Source organism: Dendrobates tinctorius, unplaced genomic scaffold, assembly GCF_039654945.1.
Source record: "Dendrobates tinctorius isolate UK_male_01 unplaced genomic scaffold, ASM3965494v1 ptg000231l, whole genome shotgun sequence".
Classification (NCBI taxonomy): domain Eukaryota; kingdom Metazoa; phylum Chordata; class Amphibia; order Anura; family Dendrobatidae; genus Dendrobates; species Dendrobates tinctorius.
In genome coordinates, this window is record NW_027361898.1 from 4,557,545 (window position 1) to 4,580,451 (window position 22,907).

Here is a 22,907-nt window from a genome sequence, read left to right on the forward strand (position 1 = left end):
ACCATCCCTCAAGTCAAATGCTTAGGTAGGTTCACATCGCTTTAGTGCCATCCGTTAAACGGATGCACTAACGCTGATGCTCAAAACCTATTTTTTTGTACGATCGTGCTAACGCAGAGTAGCATTGTGTTGGCATGCGTTAGTAATGGAGGTCTATGCACAGCGAACGCGTCCGTTCGCTGTGCGTTAGACCTAACGTACCCGAAAACGCGGTAGACCGCGTTCGAGGGTGTGTCACAAAGTAACGCAGCATCGCTAACGCATGCCGATTTTGACATGCGTTAGGATGCGTTACATTGCGTTAGTGCCGCTTAGTAACAGATCCGGTAAACGCATGGCACCTAACGCGATGTGAACCCAGCCTTCCTCTTTAGTCATTCATAATACAAGCCAACCACTTGAAGCCAAGGAATTTAAACCATTATTGCGCCTCAACTCACCGCGGGTCGATTAGCGATACTTCTGTGAGCGCCAGATACGGCAGAGGCAGCGTACAGCGCCAAATCCCGCACCTAATACCTTTATACAGTAGATAAAGCGGCTTCCTATCTATAAGTGCATGTAATTTCATCCTAATACTGAAGGGTAAAAAAAACCGTAAGGCACGCCGACTCTGCCATCATTAACGACGGCTCCGAAGAAAATGTTCTCTCATTAAGCGCAATTGAAAAGCGAATGGTTGATCATCGGAGGATTAACGGGCTCTGCATATGTACAAATCGCTGGCACCCTCCGCTGCCGCTAATCCGTTCTGAAGATCTCCAGCAAACCCCCGCAGCTTAACAAAGAGGCTTTCAATGATTTCTGCTAATTACGCCGCTACTTCTTCTTCTCTTTTTTTTCCCCTCCCTTTACTAGATGTATCTACTGATGCAATGAACGGCTGATGGGAACGAGAAGTGCCGCTGACAGCAAGCGGAGGAGTCGCTCTGAAGTGTTTCCACTTTTGGCAGCTTATATTCCTGCTAAGGGGAACTCCTACAGGTTCAGGGAATATGATCCCATTAGCACGGAGCACATCTCCAGGTCCCCTCTTACATATTGAGACAAATTTTCATCATGGGTGTAATTATAGAGGGGCGGGGGTAGCCCTAAAGACACCAAACTCATCAATGACACATGGTAGGTGGGAGACCCCTTGAAGTTATCAGTAGATCTGCAGCACTTATATAATCAACCTGCAGTGTAAAGCAAGGTGGACACAGACTGAGATTTGGAATCCATAAGTAAAATATGGCCATAGGCGGAAAAATTTCTGTTGCACATTTGGTCACAAGTCTGTAACAAATTCCACACACGTGTCACCAGTGGATTCTGTCACTACAAAGCATTGCATAGGGTAAAATCCACACCGCAGATACTGAGTGTGTGACCACCGCAGATTTCACCCTGTGCAAAGGATGAATTGTGCAAAATCACCATTGCATTTCCACTCCTGAATATGCAGTGTTTGTTTGGCGCTGCTGTGGACTTTCTGGGCCCAGGGAAGGACACACAGGTCTATCTACTGAATAGCATGCTACACCCGCAGTGTGGACTGACACACAGGCAGAACAACATGAGTGAGACAGCTGGTGGGATGAAGATCTATATGGGCACTACAATGGCGTCTACTAGCTATATATCAAAGGGGGCATTATTGTACACTCTGCACCCCATCTTGACTGGAAAAAATCAGAAATGTAGAAATTTATTACAAAAGAAAAACTGAAATATCACATGGTCATAAGTATTCAGACCATTTGCTCAGTATTGAGTAGAAGCACTCTTTTGAGCTAGTACAGCCATGAGTCTTCTTGGGAATGATGCACCAAGTTTTTCACACCTGGATTTGGGGATCCTCTGCCATTCTTCCTTGCAGATCCTCTCCAGTTCCGTCAGGTTGGATGGTGAACATTGGTGGACAGCCATTTTCAGGTCTCTCCAGAGATGCTCAATTGGGTTTAGGTCAGGGCTCTGGCTGGGCCAGTCAAGAATGGTCACAGAGTTGTTCTGAAGCCACTCCTTTGTTATTTTAGCTGTGTACTTAGGGTCATTGTCTTGTTGTAAGGTGAACCTTCGGCCAAATCTGAGGTCCAGAGCACTCTGGAAGAGGTTTTCATCCAGGATATCTCTGTACTTGGCGGCATTCATGTTTCCTTCAATGGCAACCAGTCGTCCTGTCCCTGCAGCTGAAAAACACTCCCATAGAATGATGCTGCCACCACCATGTTTCACTGTTGGGATTGTATTGGGCAGGTGATGAGCAGTGCCTGGTTTTCTCCACAGATACGGCTTAGAATTATCACCAAAAAGTTTTATCTTCGTCTCATCAGACCAAAGAATCTTATTTTTCATAGTCTGGGAGTCCTTCATGTGTGTTTTAGCAAACTTTATGCGGGCTTTCATATATCTGGCACTGAGGAGAGGCTTCCGTCGGGCCACTCTGCCATAAGGGCCCGACTGGTGGAGGGTTGCAGTGATAGTTGACTTTGTGGAACGTTCTCCCATCTCCCTACTGCATCTGTGGAGCTCAGCCACAGTGATCTTGGGGTTCTTCTTTACCTTTCTCACCAAGGCTCCTCTCCCATGATTGCTCAGTTTGGCTGGATGGCCAGGTCTAAGAAGACTTCTGGTGGTTCTAAACTTCTTCCATTTAAGGATTATGGAGGCCACTGTGCTCTTAGGAACCTTGAGTACTGTAGAAATTCTTTTGTAACCTTGGCCAGATGTGTGCCTTGCCACAATTCTGTCTCTGAGCTCCCTGGCCAGTTCCTTTGACCTCATGATTCTCATTTGGTCTGACATGCACTGTGAGCTCTGAGATCTTATATAGACAGGTGTGTGCCTTTCCAAATCAAGTCCTATCAGTTTAATTAAACACAGCTGGACTCCAATGAAGGAGTAGAACCATCTCAAGGAGGATCACAAGGAAATGGACATCATGTGACTTAAATAAGAGTGTCTGAGCAAAGGGTCTGAATACTTATGATCATGTGATATTTCGGTTTTTCTTTTTTAATAAATTTGCAAAAATTCCTACATTTGGTTTTTTTTCAGTCAAGATGGGGTGCAGAGTGTACATTAATGAGAAAAGATGAATTTCTTTGAATTTACCAAATGGCTGCAATGAAACAAATAGTAAAAATTTAAAGGGGTCTGAATACTTTTCATACCCACTGTAGAAGAGGCTTTTTGGGGCAGGAGACCATACCTGCGGTATTTATTAATCTAGGGGTGGTCTTTACCGCTTATCCTGTCACTCCTGTATACAGGTAACTGATATGAGCGGCTCTTTCCTTGCCGTCACCCATAATTCAGTGACAGCACATATACGGTAAGTGATGCTTTTTCCACCTTCATGTGGACGAGTTTGGAAATGATGCCCCGCTTTCCGTGGCCCTACCTGGTCTTTCCCTTTGTACGAGAGTGCTTCCTCCACCAGCGTGGAGACATCACTTGACAAGAAACTCTCTGGAGTCAGGTGAGTGGCATTCAGGCGCTTACACAGCAGCTTCGCCTGCGGGGGAGAAAAACAGGAGAACCAGAGTGCAACTTCTGCAGAAGAAAACACGTTTCAAAGGCCTCATATTTCTTCATGCCAAGCAAACCTCCTCCTCCTCCTTCGGCTCCGTTAAATAAATGATCTGTGAGCAAATGTATGTTTAAACACAGCGCGGACCCGAGGAGCCGGAGGGGGCACAGGAGGGCCGAGGGGACCCAATCTCACATCCCTCAGAGGGGGACCCCACTCATCTCTAAACTATGAGTTACCTACACAGGGCGCTTCACCAGTCACAGCTGCCCCAGTGGGCACAGACGTGGGGGAATGTGCTAAAGCAATGTGACCACGAGTGCAGCTACCACAAACCTGCCCCCTCTCTGCAATGTCAACTTATAATGTATTATGTGCAGTATAAGCCCCCCGAAACACAAAACCCCAAACTGGTCATTATATACCATCTGTATTATACACTGGTCATTATATTCCATCTGTATTATACACTGGTCATTATATTCCATCTGTATTATACACTGGTCATTATATTCCATCTGTATTATACACTGGTCATTATATTCCATCTGTATTATATACTGGTCATTATATTCCATCTGTATTATATACTGGTCATTATATACCATCTGTATTATATACTGGTCATTATATACCATCTGTATTATATACTGGTCATTGTTTACCATCTGTATTATATACTAGTCATTATATACCATCTGTACTTTACACTGGTCATTATATACCATCTGTATTATATACTAGTCATTATATGCCATCTGTATTATATACTGGTCATTGTATACCATCTGTATTATATACCATGTATATTATATACTGGTCATTATATACCATATGTATTACATACTGGTCATTGTATACCATCTGTATTATATACCATCTGTATTATACACTGGTCATTATATACCATCTGTATTATACACTGGTCATTATATACCATCTGTATTATACACTGGTCATTATATACCATCTGTACTATATACTGGTCATTATATACCATCTGTATTATATACTGGTCATTTTATGCCATCTGTACTATATGCTGGTCATTATATACCATCTGTATTATACACTGGTCATTATATACCATCTGTATTATACACTGGTCATTATATACCATCTGTATTATACACTGGTCATTATATACCATCTGTACTATATACTGGTCATTATATACCATCTGTATTATATACTGGTCATTTTATGCCATCTGTACTATATGCTGGTCATTATATACCATCTGTATTATACACTGGTCATTATATACCAGCTGTATTATACATTGGTCATTATATATAATCTGTATTATATACTATCTGTATTAGATAATGGTCATTATATAACATCTGTATTATATACTTGTCTTTATTTACCATAGTATAGATTTTTTTCTGTGCATACATACCATAGTGTGTTTTCCTGAGGCTGGTGGACCCAAAACTATAATTCTTGGCACTGTGGAGGGAGAAATAAAAGCTGTTGAGATGTGAATATCTACACAGGCGTGCTGTCAGTCATGTGGCTCATCTTCATGACTTCGTAACACATTTTGCTCCAAGTGTTAGGAAATTACATGCCAGTCTTAAGAGGCAGAGAAGCAGAGGTTGCCAGCGATTAGTAGAGGTCTCGGCTACTAGACAACCAGCTATCTATTACATATGTGATGAATATATGTTTGGAATACCCCTTTAAGAAGATGTAACGAGATAAAAACCATAAAGATAATAGTCACAAGCTCTGCAATGTAGAAACAGCAACAAGACAAAGTTTCATCCTTACTTCTTAGCCGCTTTCTCTAGTTTTTGACTCGGGCAAATATAAATAAGATTCTGCATATCCTGTAAATTTATGCACATACTGAGGCAAATAAAAGTTTGTGGACCCATTGTGAAAATTACTTTTATTGTGAACTGTTAAGCAAGTTGAAAATTAAATGCTCTGTAAAGGTCTAAAGTTAAAAGAGGACAAATTTCCTTAGTATTTTAGAAAAAAATTTTTTTTCATCTTTCACATTTCATTTTAAAATTACAAAAAAAAAAAGAAAAATGGGCCAATGCAAAAGTTTGGGCACCCTTGGAGATTTGTGTGCCAGATAACATTGACCAAATTTTCAGACCTTAATTAGCCTGTTAGGGTTATGGCTTGTTCACTATCATTGTTAGAAAAGGCCAGGTGATGCAAATTTCCCAATTTTACAAAAACACAGCCTCATCTAACCTTGTGCCAAAAACCAGCAGCCATGGGTTCTTCTAAGCAGCTACAAAGCACTGTGAAAATGGTGGAGGCCCACAAAGCAGGAAAAGGCAATAACAAGATAGCAAAGGGTTTCAAGTTGTCCTTTTCTCGGGTCTAAATGTAATGAAGAAATAGCAGTGGAGGTCAAGATAAGGTCTGGAAGACCAAGCAAATTTTCATTGAGGGCTGCTTGTAGGATTGCTAGAGAGGAAATAGGAACCCCCGCTTGACTGCAAAAGACCTTCAAAAAGACTTACTAGAATCTGGAGTTGAGGTACATTGTTCTACTATTTGTGGCAGCTCTGGCTACGCTTTAATTTAGATGTTGTTTTTTGCTTTCGTGTCAGCGAGGGTTAATGTCTGATTCCTTGCTGGCAGTTTGCTGGAAGATGCTGTGTTGCTAGGTCAGCTGATGTGGGTGATGACCACTCCCACTATCCTTTAAATAGTAACATGATGCATCAGCTGACCGCTGGTAATAGAGTTTTCTATGTATGCCAGCCTTGAAGTTGTAGCTCTCTGGTATCAGCGCTGAATCTGCTACTTCTGTGGAGTTTGGAGTCCTGTTTCTGTATCCTCTGCGGTGTGGAGCTTGGCAGCGGAGCCTGGAGCTAAGTTGCTTGATTACTTACCTTGCCTGTCTCGCGGTTGTCACTATCCCCTGTGTTTGTACTATCTGCAGTGGTGATGCTGGCGTCCTTGCCGGCCAGTGCACTAACCAGGGTTTAGTGAGGTGAAAGATAGGGACCAGGTACATGACGGCAGCGGGGGAAAGAACCCGCAAAGGCCGTTAGGGGAGCTTAGGATAGGCACAGGCTGAGTTAGGAGGTGCCCCATCCCTCGTTCTCTACTAATACGGCCTTCCTCCCCCTTTTCCCATCCCGTTGTTGGTGTTTGTTGTGCCACCCACAGTCTGACTACAAAAAGAGTTTATAAGCTGTGATACTTTCAAAAGGGGGTGCTACTATGTACTAACAATGCAAAGTGCCCAAACTTTTGCATCAGACCATTTTCCTTTTCGTAATTTGTAAAATGTAAAATATAAAGTATTTTTTTTTTTTTTAACTAAAATACAGATGAAATGTGTCATTTTCAACTTGTTTAACTGTTCACAACAACAGTTTAAACTTTTAAATGTTACGATGTTTCAATATTTTTGCTGCTTTTATTAACCTTTTTTTTTTTTGTTTTTGTTTGCTTGATAATTATTATGCTTGTTTTTTTATGTTTTTATTTTTGCTTGATTATATTTATTTGTGAAAGGGTTGTTTTTTATGTTTGTTTCTATTATGTTTGTGTCTTTTTGCTGCCTTTTTTAATATTTGTCTGTTCTTATTATTTTCTATTTTTTTAGTTGCTTTTTCATGTTCTAGATTAAATATTTGGCCTTGTTTTTCACGTTTTTGTCTTATCATCTTTATGTTCTTTCAAGTTTGCGTGATTGTTTTGATTATATTTTTGTGCTTTCTTGTCATGTTATTTTTTAGCATTTTTATTTTTTTTTGTTGCTTTGAATATGTTTTATTGTTTGTTTTATTTTTTGCTTTATGTTATTCTTGGTTGTTATTGCAGTTTGTGGTTTTATCTTGCAGTTTTTATTATGTTGGCTTTTTGCGTTTTAAAGATTCTTCCTGGTTGTTTATACGTTTTTGGTTTTTTTTGCATTTTAGGTTTTTTTGTTTATATTATTTTTTATTTTCTTGGATTTTTATCATGTTTGGGATTTTTTTTGTTTATAATTTTCTTCATATTTTAGTCACATAGTTACACATAATTCTCAGGCTCCAAAACATTCAATAGCGTTTCCCAATTATTGTGAAAAACATGAAAAGTGGAATATTCTACAGAAAAATGAAAGTTTTTCTTTTCTAACTCCCAAAATACTTTTACTAAATCAGTACATAAAGGGGGAATTTCGGGCTTATCAAATCTTGATCGTGCCACTAACACGTGATTGGTTGGTAATGTTTTTATTTATTTTTCTTCTCTTCTTTAATAAACTCTCAGTTTCTTAACCCCCGACTTGGCGCACCTTGAAATTCCGACTGTGCGCTGGAATAATTCATTACCGTAGCCATGAAAGAGTGCTCTGTTGCCAAGATTAATCAACTTCTGCAGAGCACATCAAAGCGAATCGTGAAACCTTTCCATCCACGGATCCTTTTGAGGTTTTAACGAGGAAAGTGATTTAATATTCAGCAGAAACTCCTGGAGGTATTGGATCTTTTATGCGCAGCGGTTTTTTGGACAAACGTTTGATAAAAAAAGGGAACACTCTATTATATGCTCGAAATCGCGCTCTAATATTGCCCCGGGCTACTGTAAATGTTCGGTTTGTACTAAATCTGCGCTATATCTATAGATATTTCAGATCTCCTTATTGGACGGAGCTGAATGAGGCAGTGGAGGTGTCTGAGGAATCCCCGTCATTGAACCATCACTCAGCTGATGAATGGGTGTATGAATGGCACAGTGATGTCTCATCTGATGGGTCATGGGTCATCACATAACCTGTAGCTAAGTCACACCAAAATTGCTGAGCCGCCATACTGGATGTTAAGCACCTACCATGTGTGGTACTGCCTGATGTGTAAGAGTAGCTAAGTACATTATGTGTGCTACTGTCTGCTGAGCTGGTGTATTCGAGTTTATCGTGTGTGATAATATCTACTGAACCGGTGTATCTAAGCCTATCACATGTCATAATGGCTGCTTAGACAATGTATCTAAACCTATCACAAGTGGTACAATCTGCTCAGCAGGTGTATGCAAGCCTATCACATGGAAACCAGTCTGGTGAGCTGTGTATCTAATCCTACTGTGTGTGTGATAATTGTTTGCTGAGCTGTGTATCTAATCCTATCCTGTGTGATACTGTCTGCTGAGCTGTGTAGCTAATCCTATCCTGTGTGATACTGTCAGCTGAGCCGGGTATCTAATCCTACCCTGTATGATACTGACTGCTGAGCTGTGTATCTAATCCTATCCTGTGTGATATTGTCTGCCGAGCTGTGTATCTAATCCTATCATGTGTGATACTGCCTGCTGAGCCATGTATCTAATCCAATCCCGAGTGACAGTCTGCTGCGCTGTATATCTAAACCTATCGTGTGATACTGTGTGCTGAGCTGTGTCTCTAATCCTATCATGTATGATACTGTCTAGTGAGCTGTGTATCTAATTCTATCCTGTGTGATACTGTCTGCTGAGCTGTGTATCTAATCCCATCCTGTGTGATACTTTCTGCTGAGCTGTGTATCTAATCCTATCCTGTGTAATACTGGCTGCTGAGATGTTTATCTAAACCCATCCTGTGTTATACTGTCTGCTAAACCGTGTATCTAATCCTATAAAGTTTGATACTGTCTGATGAACAGACAGACGTATCTATAGTGGTTACAGAAAGTATTCAGACCCCTTTAAAATTTTCACTCTGGTTTTCGGAGAACTTGACAAGTCTCCTGATGTGAAATCTGCACGGTTATTCACTGGTATCAGACACACATGGGTCATTACACTGAGAATGGACTGACAACTCATAGAAAACTGTTACAGTGGGTATGGAAAGTATTCAGGTCGGGAGGCTGCTTCAGGGGGACACAAGATACCTATGGGAGGCATAACAGGTATGAGGACCTAATTATAAAAGTTAATATTTCGGCGTTACTGGAGGTCAGAAACGGAAGAGCCACCTTCACAGAATGCAGCCTTAGTGCTGCTGAAGGTGGCTCTTTTACTTAAAAACGCCCGGGGGGGTGACAGGTTCCCTTTAAATGGAAGTTTGGGACCACCAGAAGTCTTCCTAGACCTGGCCGTCCAGCCAAACTGAGCAATCATGGGAGAAGAGTCTTGATGAGAGAGGTAAAGAACTCCAAGATCACTGTGGCTGAGCTCTGCGATGCAGTAGGGAGATGAGAGAAAGTTCCACAAACTAAACTATCAATGCAGCCCTCCACCAGTTGGGCCTTTATGTGTCCCAACGGAAGGCTCTCCTCAGTGCAAGATATATGAAAGCCTGCACAGAGATTGTTAAAAACACTTGACGGACTCGCAGACTATGAGAAATAAGATTTTCTGGTGTGATGAGACGAAGATAGAACTTTTTGGTGATAATTCTAAGCGGTATGTGTGGAGAAAACCAGGCACTGCTCATCACCTGCCCAATACAATCCCAACAGTGAAACATGGTGGTGGCAGCATCATGCTATGGGAGTGTTTTTCAGCTGCAAGGACAGGATAACTGGTTGCAATTGAAGGAAACATGAATGCGGCCAAGTACAGAGCTATGCTGGATGAAAACCTCTTCCAGAGTGCTCTGGACCTCAGACTTGGCCGAAGGTTCACCTTCCAACAAAACAATGACCCTAAGCACTCAGCTAAAATAACAAAGGAGTGGCTTCAGAACAACTCTGTGACCATTCTTGACTTGCCCAGCCAGAGCCCTGACCTAAATCATCTGCAAGGAAGAATGGCAGAGGATCCCCAAATCCAGGTGTGAAAAACTTGTTGCATCATTCCCAAGAAGACTCATGGCTGTACTAGCTCAAAAGGGCGCTTCTACTCAATACTGAGCAAAGGGTCTGAATACTTATGACCATGAGATATTTCAGTTTCTCTTTTTTAATAAAATTGCAAAAATTTCTACATTTCTGTTTTGTTTCTGTCAAGATGGAGTGCAGAGTGTACATTAATTAGAAAAAAAATGACCTTTTTTTTTTGAATTTACCAAATGGCTGCAATGAAACAAAGAGTGAAAGAGTGAAAAGTTTAAAGGGGTCTGAAAACTTTCCGTACCCACTGTAAACCTATTGTGTGATACTGTATGGCATATATTGGGTGACCAGTTCTGTTTAGATACGTTCAGCTCATGCACTGGGATCTTTCTGATGTGAAATGTGGAGGATAATGGTATGAGAAGATGGTGAAGCCGAGGACTACACTCCCCACCATGTGATGTATTGTCTGTGGGGATTTCTGTCATTTACACTCATATGCTCCATTTTTTAAGACTTTTGAGGATTCTTTGCTGTCGATCATGTTATTATTTACACTTTATTTCTTTACATTTTTGTTCTTTTTGTCCTAATTTTTCAGAAAATAACGGTGGATCCTCCCGGGGGACTCTGAGTAATAAATATGCAAACATTCCAAGTGGCATATCAAATCCAGTGCTGGTGGAGAAACATCACATTGTTTAGAGCTAATTAGACCTAATATTTCTTGCATGTTCTGTTTTATTTATTTATTAATTTGCATGCGCTCGCTAGAGAGGGCGCGCTCAGAGGGAATTGTGCTGCTTGTGTATGCTCAGGGAAAAAACTCTGTATATAGTGGAAGAGGAATGTTTACCGAGCTTTGACCAGAGGTCTCCAACTTGTTGCCCTTCTGTTGCTGCAAAACTACAACTACCAGCATGCACTGACTACCAAATGTAAGTCTGCACCTGTTGATGACATATAGGCATGCTGAGAATTGTAGTTTTGCCTCAGCTGGAGAGTTACAAGTGATATAAATAATAAATAATATCAATATATGGATCTTTTATATGTCTGTAACCTCTCCATGTAGTCTGAGTTCACTCTGCCCTTCCTCTTCTCTTCCTCCTACAAGATTGCATTCACTTTGTCCTTCTTCATTCCTGTTCATCTTCACTCTGACATTCCTCCTTCTATAAGTCTTTTCTCTTGCCTTCCTCCTTCCCATTTTTTCCCTTTCTCCTTCTGGTCAGCCTTTACTCTGCCCCTCCTCTTTCCCTCCTTTCCTGACTCTGTGTCACATCGCCGTCAGTCTCGGGGCCTGCTGTCCCGGCCTCGGCCACTAGGAGGCGCCGGACTGTCACATCACCGTCTGACTCGGGGCCTGCTGTTCCTGCCTCAGCCACTGGGAGGCACCGTGGATCGCCCCCGAGTGATGGCGGCAACAGAGATGGGGCTTCTGCGCAGGCATTTGGTGGACGCAGGCTCCGCTCCTCTATCAGTCATGAAGGGGTTGGTGCATCACCATCCGGCCCGGTCCTGGGGGTGGTCCTGATGACATCATCAGTCTGGGAACCTGTGAGGGATGACCTGATCCCTCAAATACCTTGGGACTGGTTTTGCAAGCCGCCGGATATATTCTTGGTTCCCCTGCGTGCTATTCTGTGAATTGCTAAAAGTTAACTCTGACCTCAGCCTGGATTTCTGACTACTCTATTGCCTGCCGTTTTTGTACCTTTGCCTTTCTTCCGATTTTTGACGCTGACCTTGGCTTGGATTCCTGACCCTTCCTCTGCCTGCTGTTTTTGTACTTCTGCTTTCCCCGACCTCCGACTGCTGTCTCCGGATCACTATTACGGGTTTTAGTTTTTACCCCTTGACGACCGTTCTGCTCTGGTCCACTGCGCCCCTAGACAGCTACCCCTGGGCCTTGCTATAATTCCAGATCCCTGTATAGGGGTTAAGGGTCTCGGGGGCACTCGGGGCGCTGTCCTACTGCAGCCCAGATTCGCAGACGGTCGTCACGCTATATCCGGCCATCTAGTAGAGAAAAAAAAAAAAACTGCTCCTTGTGTATATATCCAACATAAAGCAGTCTCCCTGAACTTTTTTTTCTCCTTCCCCTTCTTCTCCTACCTGAGCTGATTTTTTGGCCTAAACACCTGTACTCGCTTCAGTGCACAGCCTGGAGGATCACTCCCATCATCCAGCACAAGCATGCTGCAGTCTGGAGACTTCAGGAAGAAAGCTGAACACCAGAGATCCACACTCCGGGGCAGCTCTGGCCAGGATTGCCCAGGGGCTCAGGTACTGCCCGCAGATGTGGCTAAAGTTTTATTGCCCATCTCTATTTCATTTGGTCAGAAATCTCTGTGTTTAAAAGCTTATGTGGATTGTGGATCTGAAGGAAATTTTATGGATTCTTTGGCTGCTAGGAATCTTGGTGTACCGCTACTAAGACTTAATGCCCCTATTAAAACCATGGCTATCAATGGCACATCTCTCATTCAGGAGGGGGTTAAATTTGTTACGGCCAAAATTGCTAATGTCTGTGGGAACATTGCATACCGAACTTATGTCATTTTTTGTGATGGATAATTTATCTGCTGCAGTTATATTGGGGATGCCATGGTTACGCCAGCACAATCCTGTTATTGACTGGCATCTGGGTGATGTTGTGCGCTGGAGTTCACAGTGTCAGGATAACTGCATATCTTTAGCAGTAAACCAAGTTAAGGTTAAAACCCCCCTCATACCGTTTGCTTTCAGGGACTAGGAGGAGGTTTTTTCTGTTGTAGAATCTGAGAAGTTACCCCCACATAGAAAGTACGATTGCCCTATAGACCTGATTCCGGATGCCCGCCTCCCAAAAGGGAGAATATTTAATCTCTCTGGCCCAGAGCGTCAGGCCATGAATGACTATATAGCGGACAGTTTAAAAAAAGGGTTTATTAGACCATCCATTTCACCAGTTGGGGCCGGGTTCTTCTTTGTGGAGAAGAAAGATGGTGGCCTCAGACCCTGCATTGATTACCGAGAATTAAACGCAATCACTGTAAATAACCAGTATCCGCTTCCACTAATCCCTGATCTTTTTAATCAGCTATTGGGGGCCCGTTGGTTTACTAAACTTGACCTCTGGGGGGCATATAATCTGGTCCGCATAAGAGACGGGGATGAGTGGAAAACCGCCTTTAATACCCCCCATGGCCACTTTGAGTACCTTGTAATGCCGTTCGGACTCAGTAACGCACCTGCCGTGTTTCAGAACTTCGTTAATGATATTTTCAGAGACATTTGTGGGGTGTATTTGGATGACATTTTGATTTACTCTGCTGACCCTGTGACACACGCTCAACACGTCCGTTCTGTGCTGCAGAGACTTCGTGAACACTCCTTGTTTGCTAAACTGGAGAAATGTGTTTTTTTTGCTGAGGAGGTATAGCTTTTAGGATACATGGTCTCAGACAAAGGGTTCCGCATGGATCCTGCCAAGATCCCACCTATTAAAGCCTGGGTACAACCCAAATCGCTAAAAGCACTACAGCGATTTTTAGGGTTTGCTAATTACTACCGCAAGTTCATCAGGGGTTTCTCAGAAATTGCCAAACCGCTCACGGATTTGACCTGACCTGGAAAGGGGCAGACGTGGCCAATTGGAACCCTGAGGCAATTCAGGCATTTTCTACGCTAAAGGAGTGCTTCGTGGCCAACCCAGTTTTGGTTCAGCCGGATCTGGACCGCCCATTTATTGTAGAAGCGGATGCCTCTGAGGTCGGAGTGGGAGCAGTGCTATCGCAAGGCACTGCATCCCTCACTCAACTCCGTCCATGTGCTTTTTTTTCCCACAAATTCTCTCCCACTGAGAAAAACTATGATATAGGTAGTCGGGAACTATTGGGCCTTCGAGGAATGGCGCCACTTCCTCGAGGGCGCCAAACATAAGATCACGGTAATTACTGATCACAAGAACCTGACCTACCTGGTGTCAGCTAAAAGACTAAAACCTAGACAAGCAAGGTGGGCCTTGTTCTTCTCTAGGTTTGATTTTATAATCACCTTCCGCCCTGGTACTAAAAATGTGAGGGCCGATGCCCTCTCTCGCAGTTTTTGCCCCTAACAAGCCGAGGACTGTGAACCAGTTCCGATATTGGCCAATGGGATCGTTGTGTCCGCAGTGTCTTTGGACCTTCTGGAGGAGATCCGTAGGTCCCCAGAACAAGCTCCGGACACTACGCCCCCCAAAAAATTGTTTGTCCCGGCTACATTTCGCCTACAAATTCTTAAAGAATCGCATGACTCTGTTCTAGCAGGCCACCCTGGTCTCAATAATACCACCAGACTGGTAACTAGGAATTTTTGGTAACCGACGGTGGTTAAGGACTGTAAAGACTATGTTTTAGCGTGTGAAGTCTGTGCCCGCGCCAAGTCCCCCCATAATCGCCCTGCCGGCTGGCTCCAGTCCTTGCCCACTCCTGAGAGTCCATGGACTCATATCTCCATGGACTTCATTACGGACCTGCCATCCTCAGATGGGAAAACGTGTATCTGGGTGGTGTTAGATAGGTTCAGCAAACAGTGTCATTTTGTCCCCCTGTCGGGGTTACCTAACTCCGAAACTTTGAGTAAACTGTTCATTGCGCATGTTGTACGTCTGCACAGTGCTCCGGTCAACATTGTGTCGACAGGGGTGCCCAGTTCGTTTCAAAGTCCTGGAGGGCGTTCTGCAAATGCATTGGTGTTGAGTTGTCCTTCTCCTCGGCCTACCACCCCGAAACCAATGGTCAAACCAAGCGTATCAACCAGGCTCTGGAGCAATACCTTTGCTGTTATGTGTCAGAACATCAGTCAGATTGGGTGGAACATCTGCCATTAGCTGAGTTTGCCCTAAACAATCGGTATCAGGACTCCATTAAGACTACCCCCTTTTTCTGCAACCATGGACTGCGTCCGCGCTTTGGTTCATTTTCGGCCAGGATGTCGGAGTTCCCTTGGGGTAGAGAAAAATATACATCGCTTAAAAACGATTTGGTCTGAGGTAAACTTGAACTTGAAAGGGGCCCAGGTTAGACAAGCTTCGGCTGCGAACAGACGGCGATCTAAGGGGCCGGACCTGGGAGTTGGAGACAAGGTATGGCTCTCCACCAAAAACATCAAGCTTAAAGTGCTGTCTGCCAAACTGGGTCCCAGATTTAATGGGCCATACGAAATTATAGAGGTGATTAACCCGGTGGCCTTCCGTTTAAAACTCCCTCAGTCATTCAAATTGCCCAACGTCTTCCTTAAATCTCTCCTCAAGCTGTATCGCTCTCCAATTCATCCTGTCCAGTCCCCTCCTCCTCCTGTTTTGGTCAGGGGTACCTTGGAGTATGAAGTCCAAGGGGTCCTTGACTCCCGCCCTGTAAGAGGGTCCGTACAGTATCTTGTACACTGGAAGGGCTACGGCCCGGAGGAGAGGTCCTGGGTCCCCGCGGGGGACAGCCATGCCAAAGCATTAATTAGATTTCATCTCCTTCACCCTGACAAACCGGGTTTTGAGGGTCCGGAGGCCCCTCTTAGAGGGGGGGTACTGTCACATCACCGTCTGACTCGGGGCCTGCTGTTCCTGCCTCAGCCACTGGGAGGCGCCGTGGATCGCCCCCGAGTGATGGCGGCAACAGAGATGGGGCTTCTGCGCAGGCATTTGGTGGACGCAGGCTCTGCTCCTCTATCAGTCATGAAGGGGTTGGTGCATCACCATCCGGCCCGGTCCTGGGGGTGGTCCTGATGACATCATCAGTCTGGGAACCTGTGAGGGATGACCTGATCCCTCAAATACCTTGGGACTGGTTTTGCAAGCCGCCGGATATATTCTTGGTTCCCCTGCGTGCTATTCTATGAATTGCTAAAAGTTAACTCTGACCTCAGCCTGGATTTCTGACTACTCTATTGCCTGCCGTTTTTGTACCTTTGCCTTTCTTCCGATTTTTGACGCTGACCTTGGCTTGGATTCCTGACCATTCTATTACCTGCCGTTTTTGTACCTTTGCCTTTCTTCCGATTTTTGACGCTGACCTTGGCTTGGATTCCTGACCCTTCCTCTGCCTGCTGTTTTTGTACTTCTGCTTTCCCCGACCTCCGACTGCTGTCTCCGCATCACTATTACGGGTTTTAGTTTTTACCCCTTGACGACCGTTCTGCTCTGGTCCACTGCGCCCCTAGACAGCTACCCCTGGGCCTTGCTATAATTTCAGATCCCTGTATAGGGGATAAGGGTCTCGGGGTCACTCGGGGCGCTGTCCTACTGCAGCCCAGATTCGCAGACGGTCGTCACACTCTGCCCCACCTTTCTTGACTCTGCCCCTCCTCCTTCCCAGCTGTCTTTACTATGCCCCTCCTCCTTCCCAGCTGTCTTTACTATGCCCCTCCTCCTTCCAAGATGTCTTTACTATGCCCCTCCTCCTTCCAAGATGTCTTTACTATGCCCCTCCTCCTTCCTAGATGTCCTTACTCTGCCCCTCCTACTTTCTGTCTTTCTTTACTCTGCCCCTCCTCCTTTCCATCTGTCTTTACTCTGCCCTCATCCTTCCCATCTGTATTTACTCTGCCCCTTCTTCCCATCTGCATTTACTCTGCGCCTCCTTCCCTTCATGTCTTTACTCTGCCCCTCCTCCTTCCTGTATATCTTTACTCTGCCCCTTCTTCTTCCTGTCTTTCTTTACACTGCCTCTCCTCCTTCACATGTCTTTATTCTGCTCCTCCTCCTTCACATATGTTTTTACTCTGCTCTTCCTACTTCACATACGTCTTTAGTCTACCCCCTCCTTCCCATCTGTCTTTACTCTGCCCCTCCTCCTTCCTGTCTGTCTTTACTCTGCCCCCCCTTCTTCTCGTCCAACTTTACTCTGCCCCTACTCCTTTGTGTCATATTTACTCTGCTCCTCCTTGTTCACGTCCGTCTTTACTCTGCCCCTCTGTCTTTACAAAGCTACTCCTCCTTCCCCATGTCTTTACTCTGCCCCTCCTCCTTTCCTTATTTTTTTATTCTGCCCCTCCTTCTTTTCTTATTTCTTTATTCTGGCACTCCTCCTTCCCATCTGTCTTTACTTTGCCCGCCTCCTTCCTGTCCATCTTTACTTTGCCCCTCCTCCTTCACATCCATCTTTACTCTGCTCCTCTGTCCTTACTAGGCTACCCCTCCTTTCTGTGTATTTAGTCTGTTCCTCCTCCATCCCATCTGTCTTTACTCTTCCCCTCTTCATTCCTGTCCATATTTACTCCGCCCTTCCTCCTTCTCTTTTGCCTTGGTCTGTTTTTTCTTCTTCCCATTTTTTCACACTCTGCCCTTCCTCCTTCCTATCTTTCTGCGCACTACCCATTCCTCCTTCCCATATTTCTGCGCTCTGCCATTCATCCATCCCATCTTTTCGCACTTTGCCCTTCTTCATTCCCACTTTACTCGCTCTGCTCTTCCTCCTTTCCATTTTTCAGCACTCTGCCCTTCTTCATTCCCATTCCCCTCACTCTGCCTTTCCTCCATCCCATCTTTCTGCGCTCTGCCCTTCCTCTTTCCCATAATTCCACGCTCTGCGCTTCCTCTTTCCCATGTTTCCACACTCGGCCCTTCTTCATTCCCATTTTCCTCACTCTGCTCTTTCTCCTTCCCATAATTCCACACTATGCCCTTCCTCTTTCCCATGTTTCCTCGATCCTTCTTCATTCCCATTTTCCTCACTCTGCCCTTTCTCCTTCCCATCATTCCACACTATGCCCTTCATCTTTCCCATGTTTCCACACTCGATCCTACTTCATTCCCATTTTCCTCTCTCTGCCCTTCTTCCTATCATTCCACACTATGCTCTTCCTCTTTCCCATGTTTCCACACTCGGCCCTTCTTCATTCCCATTTTCCTCTCTGCCCTTCTTCCCATCATTCCACACTATGCCCTTCCTCTTTCCCATGTTTCCACGATCCTTCTTCATTCCCATTTTCCTCACTCTGCCCTTTCTCCTTCCCATCATTCCACAGTATGCCCTTCATCTTTCCCATGTTTCCACACTCAATCCTTCTTCATTCCCATTTTCCTCACTCTGCCCTTCCTCCTTCCCATCATTCCACGCTCTGTCCTTCCTCCTTCCCAACTTTCCGCACTCCTCCTTCCTATCTAATGAGTTAGCATTGACTATTAATTTACTCCTTCTGAATGTTTGGAAATGCAGGGGAGATACAGCCTGTGTCTTCCCTGTACATGAATATTTATGTATTTTACCATTTACCATATCTGCAGTCCTATTTCACAGTTAGTGAACATTGTGCAGGGGCCTTTAAACTTTTAGTGAACCTCCACCTAAAGGTAACTTTTAGAATTCTGTTCTGTTCTGGTGCCAGATCACCACTTGGTGTGTGTAATTTTCCGATAGGAGTAGGAATACATAAAGATCTATTCCTGTGCTCAGTCCATGGGTACAATCCTGCTCTGCCTGGATCTGATGCGTTGTCTGTAGCTGAATATAATGCGTTCGCTCTCACCTGCTAAGCCTTCATCTGAGCTGCTGCAGAGTTTACTATTCATTATCTGTAATCCTGCAAGCAACAAACCCAAGGATTGCAGCAGCCAAGGAGATGGGGGCCCAGGCAGGGAGAGGGGCCCGGTTCACTTCTGACAAAAAGCCATCATTACCCGACTTATAACAGCAGTGAGAAGCGTACGGGGAGCACACAGCATTAAAGATTGATATCTCCAAACATCTGCTCCCCCCGCTCAGAGACGCTTTCTGCAGCAATCTGCTGGAATATGCTGCAGCGTCTGGGGGACCCCAATAGTCAGTCAGAACACTTTATATTTTAATCCAGTCTTTTGACTTCGTCCAATCAGCAGTGAAGCGGCTCCAGATCATGCGGTGTGTGTTTTCTTTAAATCGCATCACTTTATCCTATACATTATTATATAAAAGAAAAACGATGACACGTAACGTAATTCCTTATTTTCATCCTCATTTCGTTCTGCTTTTTTCTTTTACCATCTATCTGCTTTACGCTATTCCTCTTTCCAGCTTGTCTTTGCTCAGCCCTTCATCCTCTTCACTCTATCCTACGTACCTTCAGTCCTTCTTTGTGGCCTTTGTCACGGCCCCCGTAGCGCCCCGATGTACTTACCTGCCCGCTTCCGCACCGCAGCCTGCCTCTCCCCGTTAGCCGCGGCGTCCTCCTGTGACCGGCCCGCGGCCTGCGACACCACTGCATGCTTTGCGCATGCGCCGTAGGCCGCATCTTCCCTCTGCTTCTTGTGCTCCGGCGGTGCCCTGACCCGGAAGCACCACTGGACCAATGGGGGCCTGATCCCAAGGTATTTCAGGCCGCCCTCCTGTAATGGAGGCGCCTGATCGTCGTGTTCACACCCACACGCTAGGCCCCTTGCCCTATACTCTGTGCCCGGTTCTCACTTCTCCCTGTGCTTCCTACAGCCTTGCTCCGTCCTGCCTGCCTGTGCCTGATTCCTGCCGTCCTACTCCGGTCCTGTGCCCTTGCTCCGTCCTGCATGCCAATGCCTGATTCCTGTCGTCCTAATCCGGTCCTGTGCCCTTGCTCCGTCCTGCCTGCCCGTGCCTGATTCCTGTTCTTCTACTCCGGTCCTCTGCCCTTGCTCCGCTCTGCTGCCCGTGTCTGATTCCGTCACCCTACTCCGGCCCTGTGCCCTGGCTCCGTCCCGCTGTCCAACCCCAGTCTCGCCACCCGAGCCCTACGCTGTCTTTGTGCTCGTGGTACCAGGTACTCTGTCCTACTCCAGTCCATTCTGAGCCGCCCCTCTTGGTACCGGCTGCCATGGCATTTGAACCCCTGGGCCTGCTCCTAACGGTCCCTGTATAGGGGGCAGCTCCGCCTGGTTGCTCGCTCGGGGACCCCTCGGTGCCATGGTCCTGAGGGTCCACTCCTGGATTCCTGTCTCGCCTAGCGGAATGCTAACAGCCTTTTTCTTTCTATTACACTCTGCCCTTCCAACTTTTCGTCCGACATCACTCTACTCTTACTTCATCCTGTCAATTATCATTCTTTTCCTCTCCCATATAGCCTGTACTCACTAAAACTGTGCTACTTTCCGTAAATCTTCCCCATATCCTATATCTTTCCATCTTTTCTTCACTCTGCCCTACCTCTTTCTCCTTCACCTTCACTCTAACCTAGCTTCGTCCTTTCTGTCTCTGCTCTGCAATCTCCTGATTTGTAAGACTTTACTCTGTGCTTCTTTCTTCCTACAAATCTTTATTCTGTGGTTCCTTCTTCTCACAGGTCTTTACTCTGTGCTTTCTTCTTCCTGCAGGACATTACTCTTTTCTTCCTTCTTCCCCCAGGTAATTACTCTTTGCTTCCCTTTTCCCCCAGCTCATTACACTGTGCTTCCTTCTTATCTTTATTCTGTGCTTCCTTCTTCCCGCAGGTCTTTACTCTGTACCTCCTTCTTCCTGCAGGTCTTTACTTTGGGCTTCCTTCTTCCCACAGATCTTTACTCTGTGGTTCCTTCTTCCCACAGGTCTTTATTCTGTGGTTCCTTCTTTCCACAGGTTTTTACTCTGCGGTTCCTTCTTATCTTTATTTTGTGCTTTATTCGTCCCACAGGTCTTTATTCTGTGCTTTCTTTTTCCCGCAGGTCTTTACTTTGGGCTTCCTACTTCCCGCAGGTCTTTATTCTGTGCTTTCTTCTTCCCGCAGGTCTTTATTCTGTGCTTTCTTCTTCCCGCAGGTCTTTACTCTGTGCTTCCTTCATATCTTTATTCTGTGCTTACTTCTTCCCACATCTGTTTACTCTGTGCTTCCGTCTTACCAAACGTCTTTACTCTGCTTCATTCTTCCTGCAGGCCTTTATTCTGTGCTGCCTTCTCCTGCAGGTTTTTACTCTGTTCTTCCTTCTTCCCGCAGGTCTTTACTCTGTGCTTCTTTCTTCCTACAAATCTTTACTTTGTGCTTCCTTCTTCCTGCAAGTCTTTACTCTGTGCTTCCTTCATATCTTTATTCTGTGATTACCATACTTCTTCCCGCAGGTCTTTACTCTGTGCTTCTGTCTTACCAAACGTCTTTACTCTGTGCTTCCTTCTTCCTGCAGTTCTTTAACCTTTGCTTCCTTCTTCCTGCAGGTCTTTACTCTGTTCTTCCTTCTTTCCGCAGGTCTTTACTTTGTGCTTCCTTCTTCACACTAGTCTTTACTCTGTGCTTCCTCCTTCCAGTTTCCTCTCTTTCTACTCTCCTTCTGTTTTCAGTCTTTGTCTTTTCTCTATGCGTGACTTTTCCCTTCCTCCGACCGCTCTGCCTTTACGTTGGGCTTGGTTCGTTTGGCCTTTCCTTTTCTTCACACAGAAAACTGCTGCTCTTTGTTGCATTTTTGGGACCAGTTAGTCACCATTTAGCACATCTCTTTATAAATCATATTCAAAGAGAAGAATTATATCCACATTTCTTTTGAGCTTCAGGTTTTCTCCAGGCTGCGCCGATTAAGGAAGTCTTTATTCCATAAAAATGGCATTGTCTCTGTGGTGATTACTTAACAGGTGGAGACGATTTTGTTACATATATAAATAACATTTACTGCTTGTCTTATTGACAAAGGCTCCGGAGGGGATGATGAAAAGAGGAAACGTTCTGATTTCTATCGACGCTTCAACAAAAGCTTTAAAAATCAGAGCATGTTTTCCTTCAGTCAGTAGTTTTTGTATCAAGAGAGAAAATAATAAGTGTGAGAAAGAAGCGGATAATGTCAGCAGCCACTGGAAAATCTTCCAAAAAATCCTGCATGATATCATGGAGTAAACCCAGGAAAGATCCAAGGTCAAGACGTTTATATAAAAAAAATAACTAAACAATTCTTTATTAATAAATCACATACAGATTAAAACAAAATGCCTTGTGTCAACAACAGGGATGCAGCAAGACATATTCTATCTTTATACCATATTGCAATTAATGCTAGTGCATCTTTTCACCTGGTATGGACCATAAAAGACAGAATAACAGCTGCGTCACCCACCCTGATGCACGTTTCTCCTATCTTCTTCCACACGCCCCCAGAAGAAAATAGGCGAAATGCGCGTCAGGATGGGTGACTCAGCTGATATTCTGGCTCTTCTGGTTCTTACCAGGTGAATAGATGCACTAGCATTAATTGCAATATGGTATTAACTTAACCTGTATTTTACTGCCAGTGTCTGATTATTTATGGCACTGTGTTGGCTCATGGAGTTTGTTCATATATGGAAGTTCCTGACTGCCTGAGATAAAGGTATTATCCTTTAATTTATATGCACTGAAACACTCATATGAGTGTCATATGGTCTGATGAAACCAAAGTAGAACTGTTTGGTAGAAACAAAACTCGTCGTGTTTGGAGGAGACTGAATGCGGAGTTGCATGCAAAGAACACCATACCTACTGTGAAGCATGGGGGTGGCAACATCATGCTTTGGGGCTGTTTCTCTACAAAGGCACCAGGACGACTGATCCGTGTACATGAAAGAATGAATGGAGCCATGTATTGTGAGATTATGAGTGCAAACCTCCTTCTATCAGCAAGGCCATTAAAGATGAAACGTGGATGGGTCTTTCAGCATGATAATGATCCCAAGCACATGGCCAGGGTAACAAAGGAGTGGCTTCATAAGAAGCATATGAAGGTACTGGAGTGGCCTAGCCAGCCTTCAGATCTCAACCCCATAGGA

At 44.7% G+C, this 22,907-nt stretch overlaps 1 protein-coding gene across 3 annotated transcripts in view; it reads right to left on the reverse strand.

The window, feature by feature from the left end:
• The window catches only part of AK8 (adenylate kinase 8), a 111,750-nt gene that overhangs the window by 79,249 nt on the left and 9,594 nt on the right, over positions 1-22,907 (reverse strand). For all 3 annotated transcript variants that reach the window (XM_073555983.1, XM_073555984.1, XM_073555985.1), the window contains 2 exons: positions 4,920-4,969; positions 3,386-3,499 (listed from right to left, as the gene is read on the reverse strand). In XM_073555983.1, coding sequence (XP_073412084.1) covers positions 3,386-3,499; positions 4,920-4,969 — 164 coding nt within the window. The remainder of the gene's footprint in view (positions 1-3,385; positions 3,500-4,919; positions 4,970-22,907) is intronic.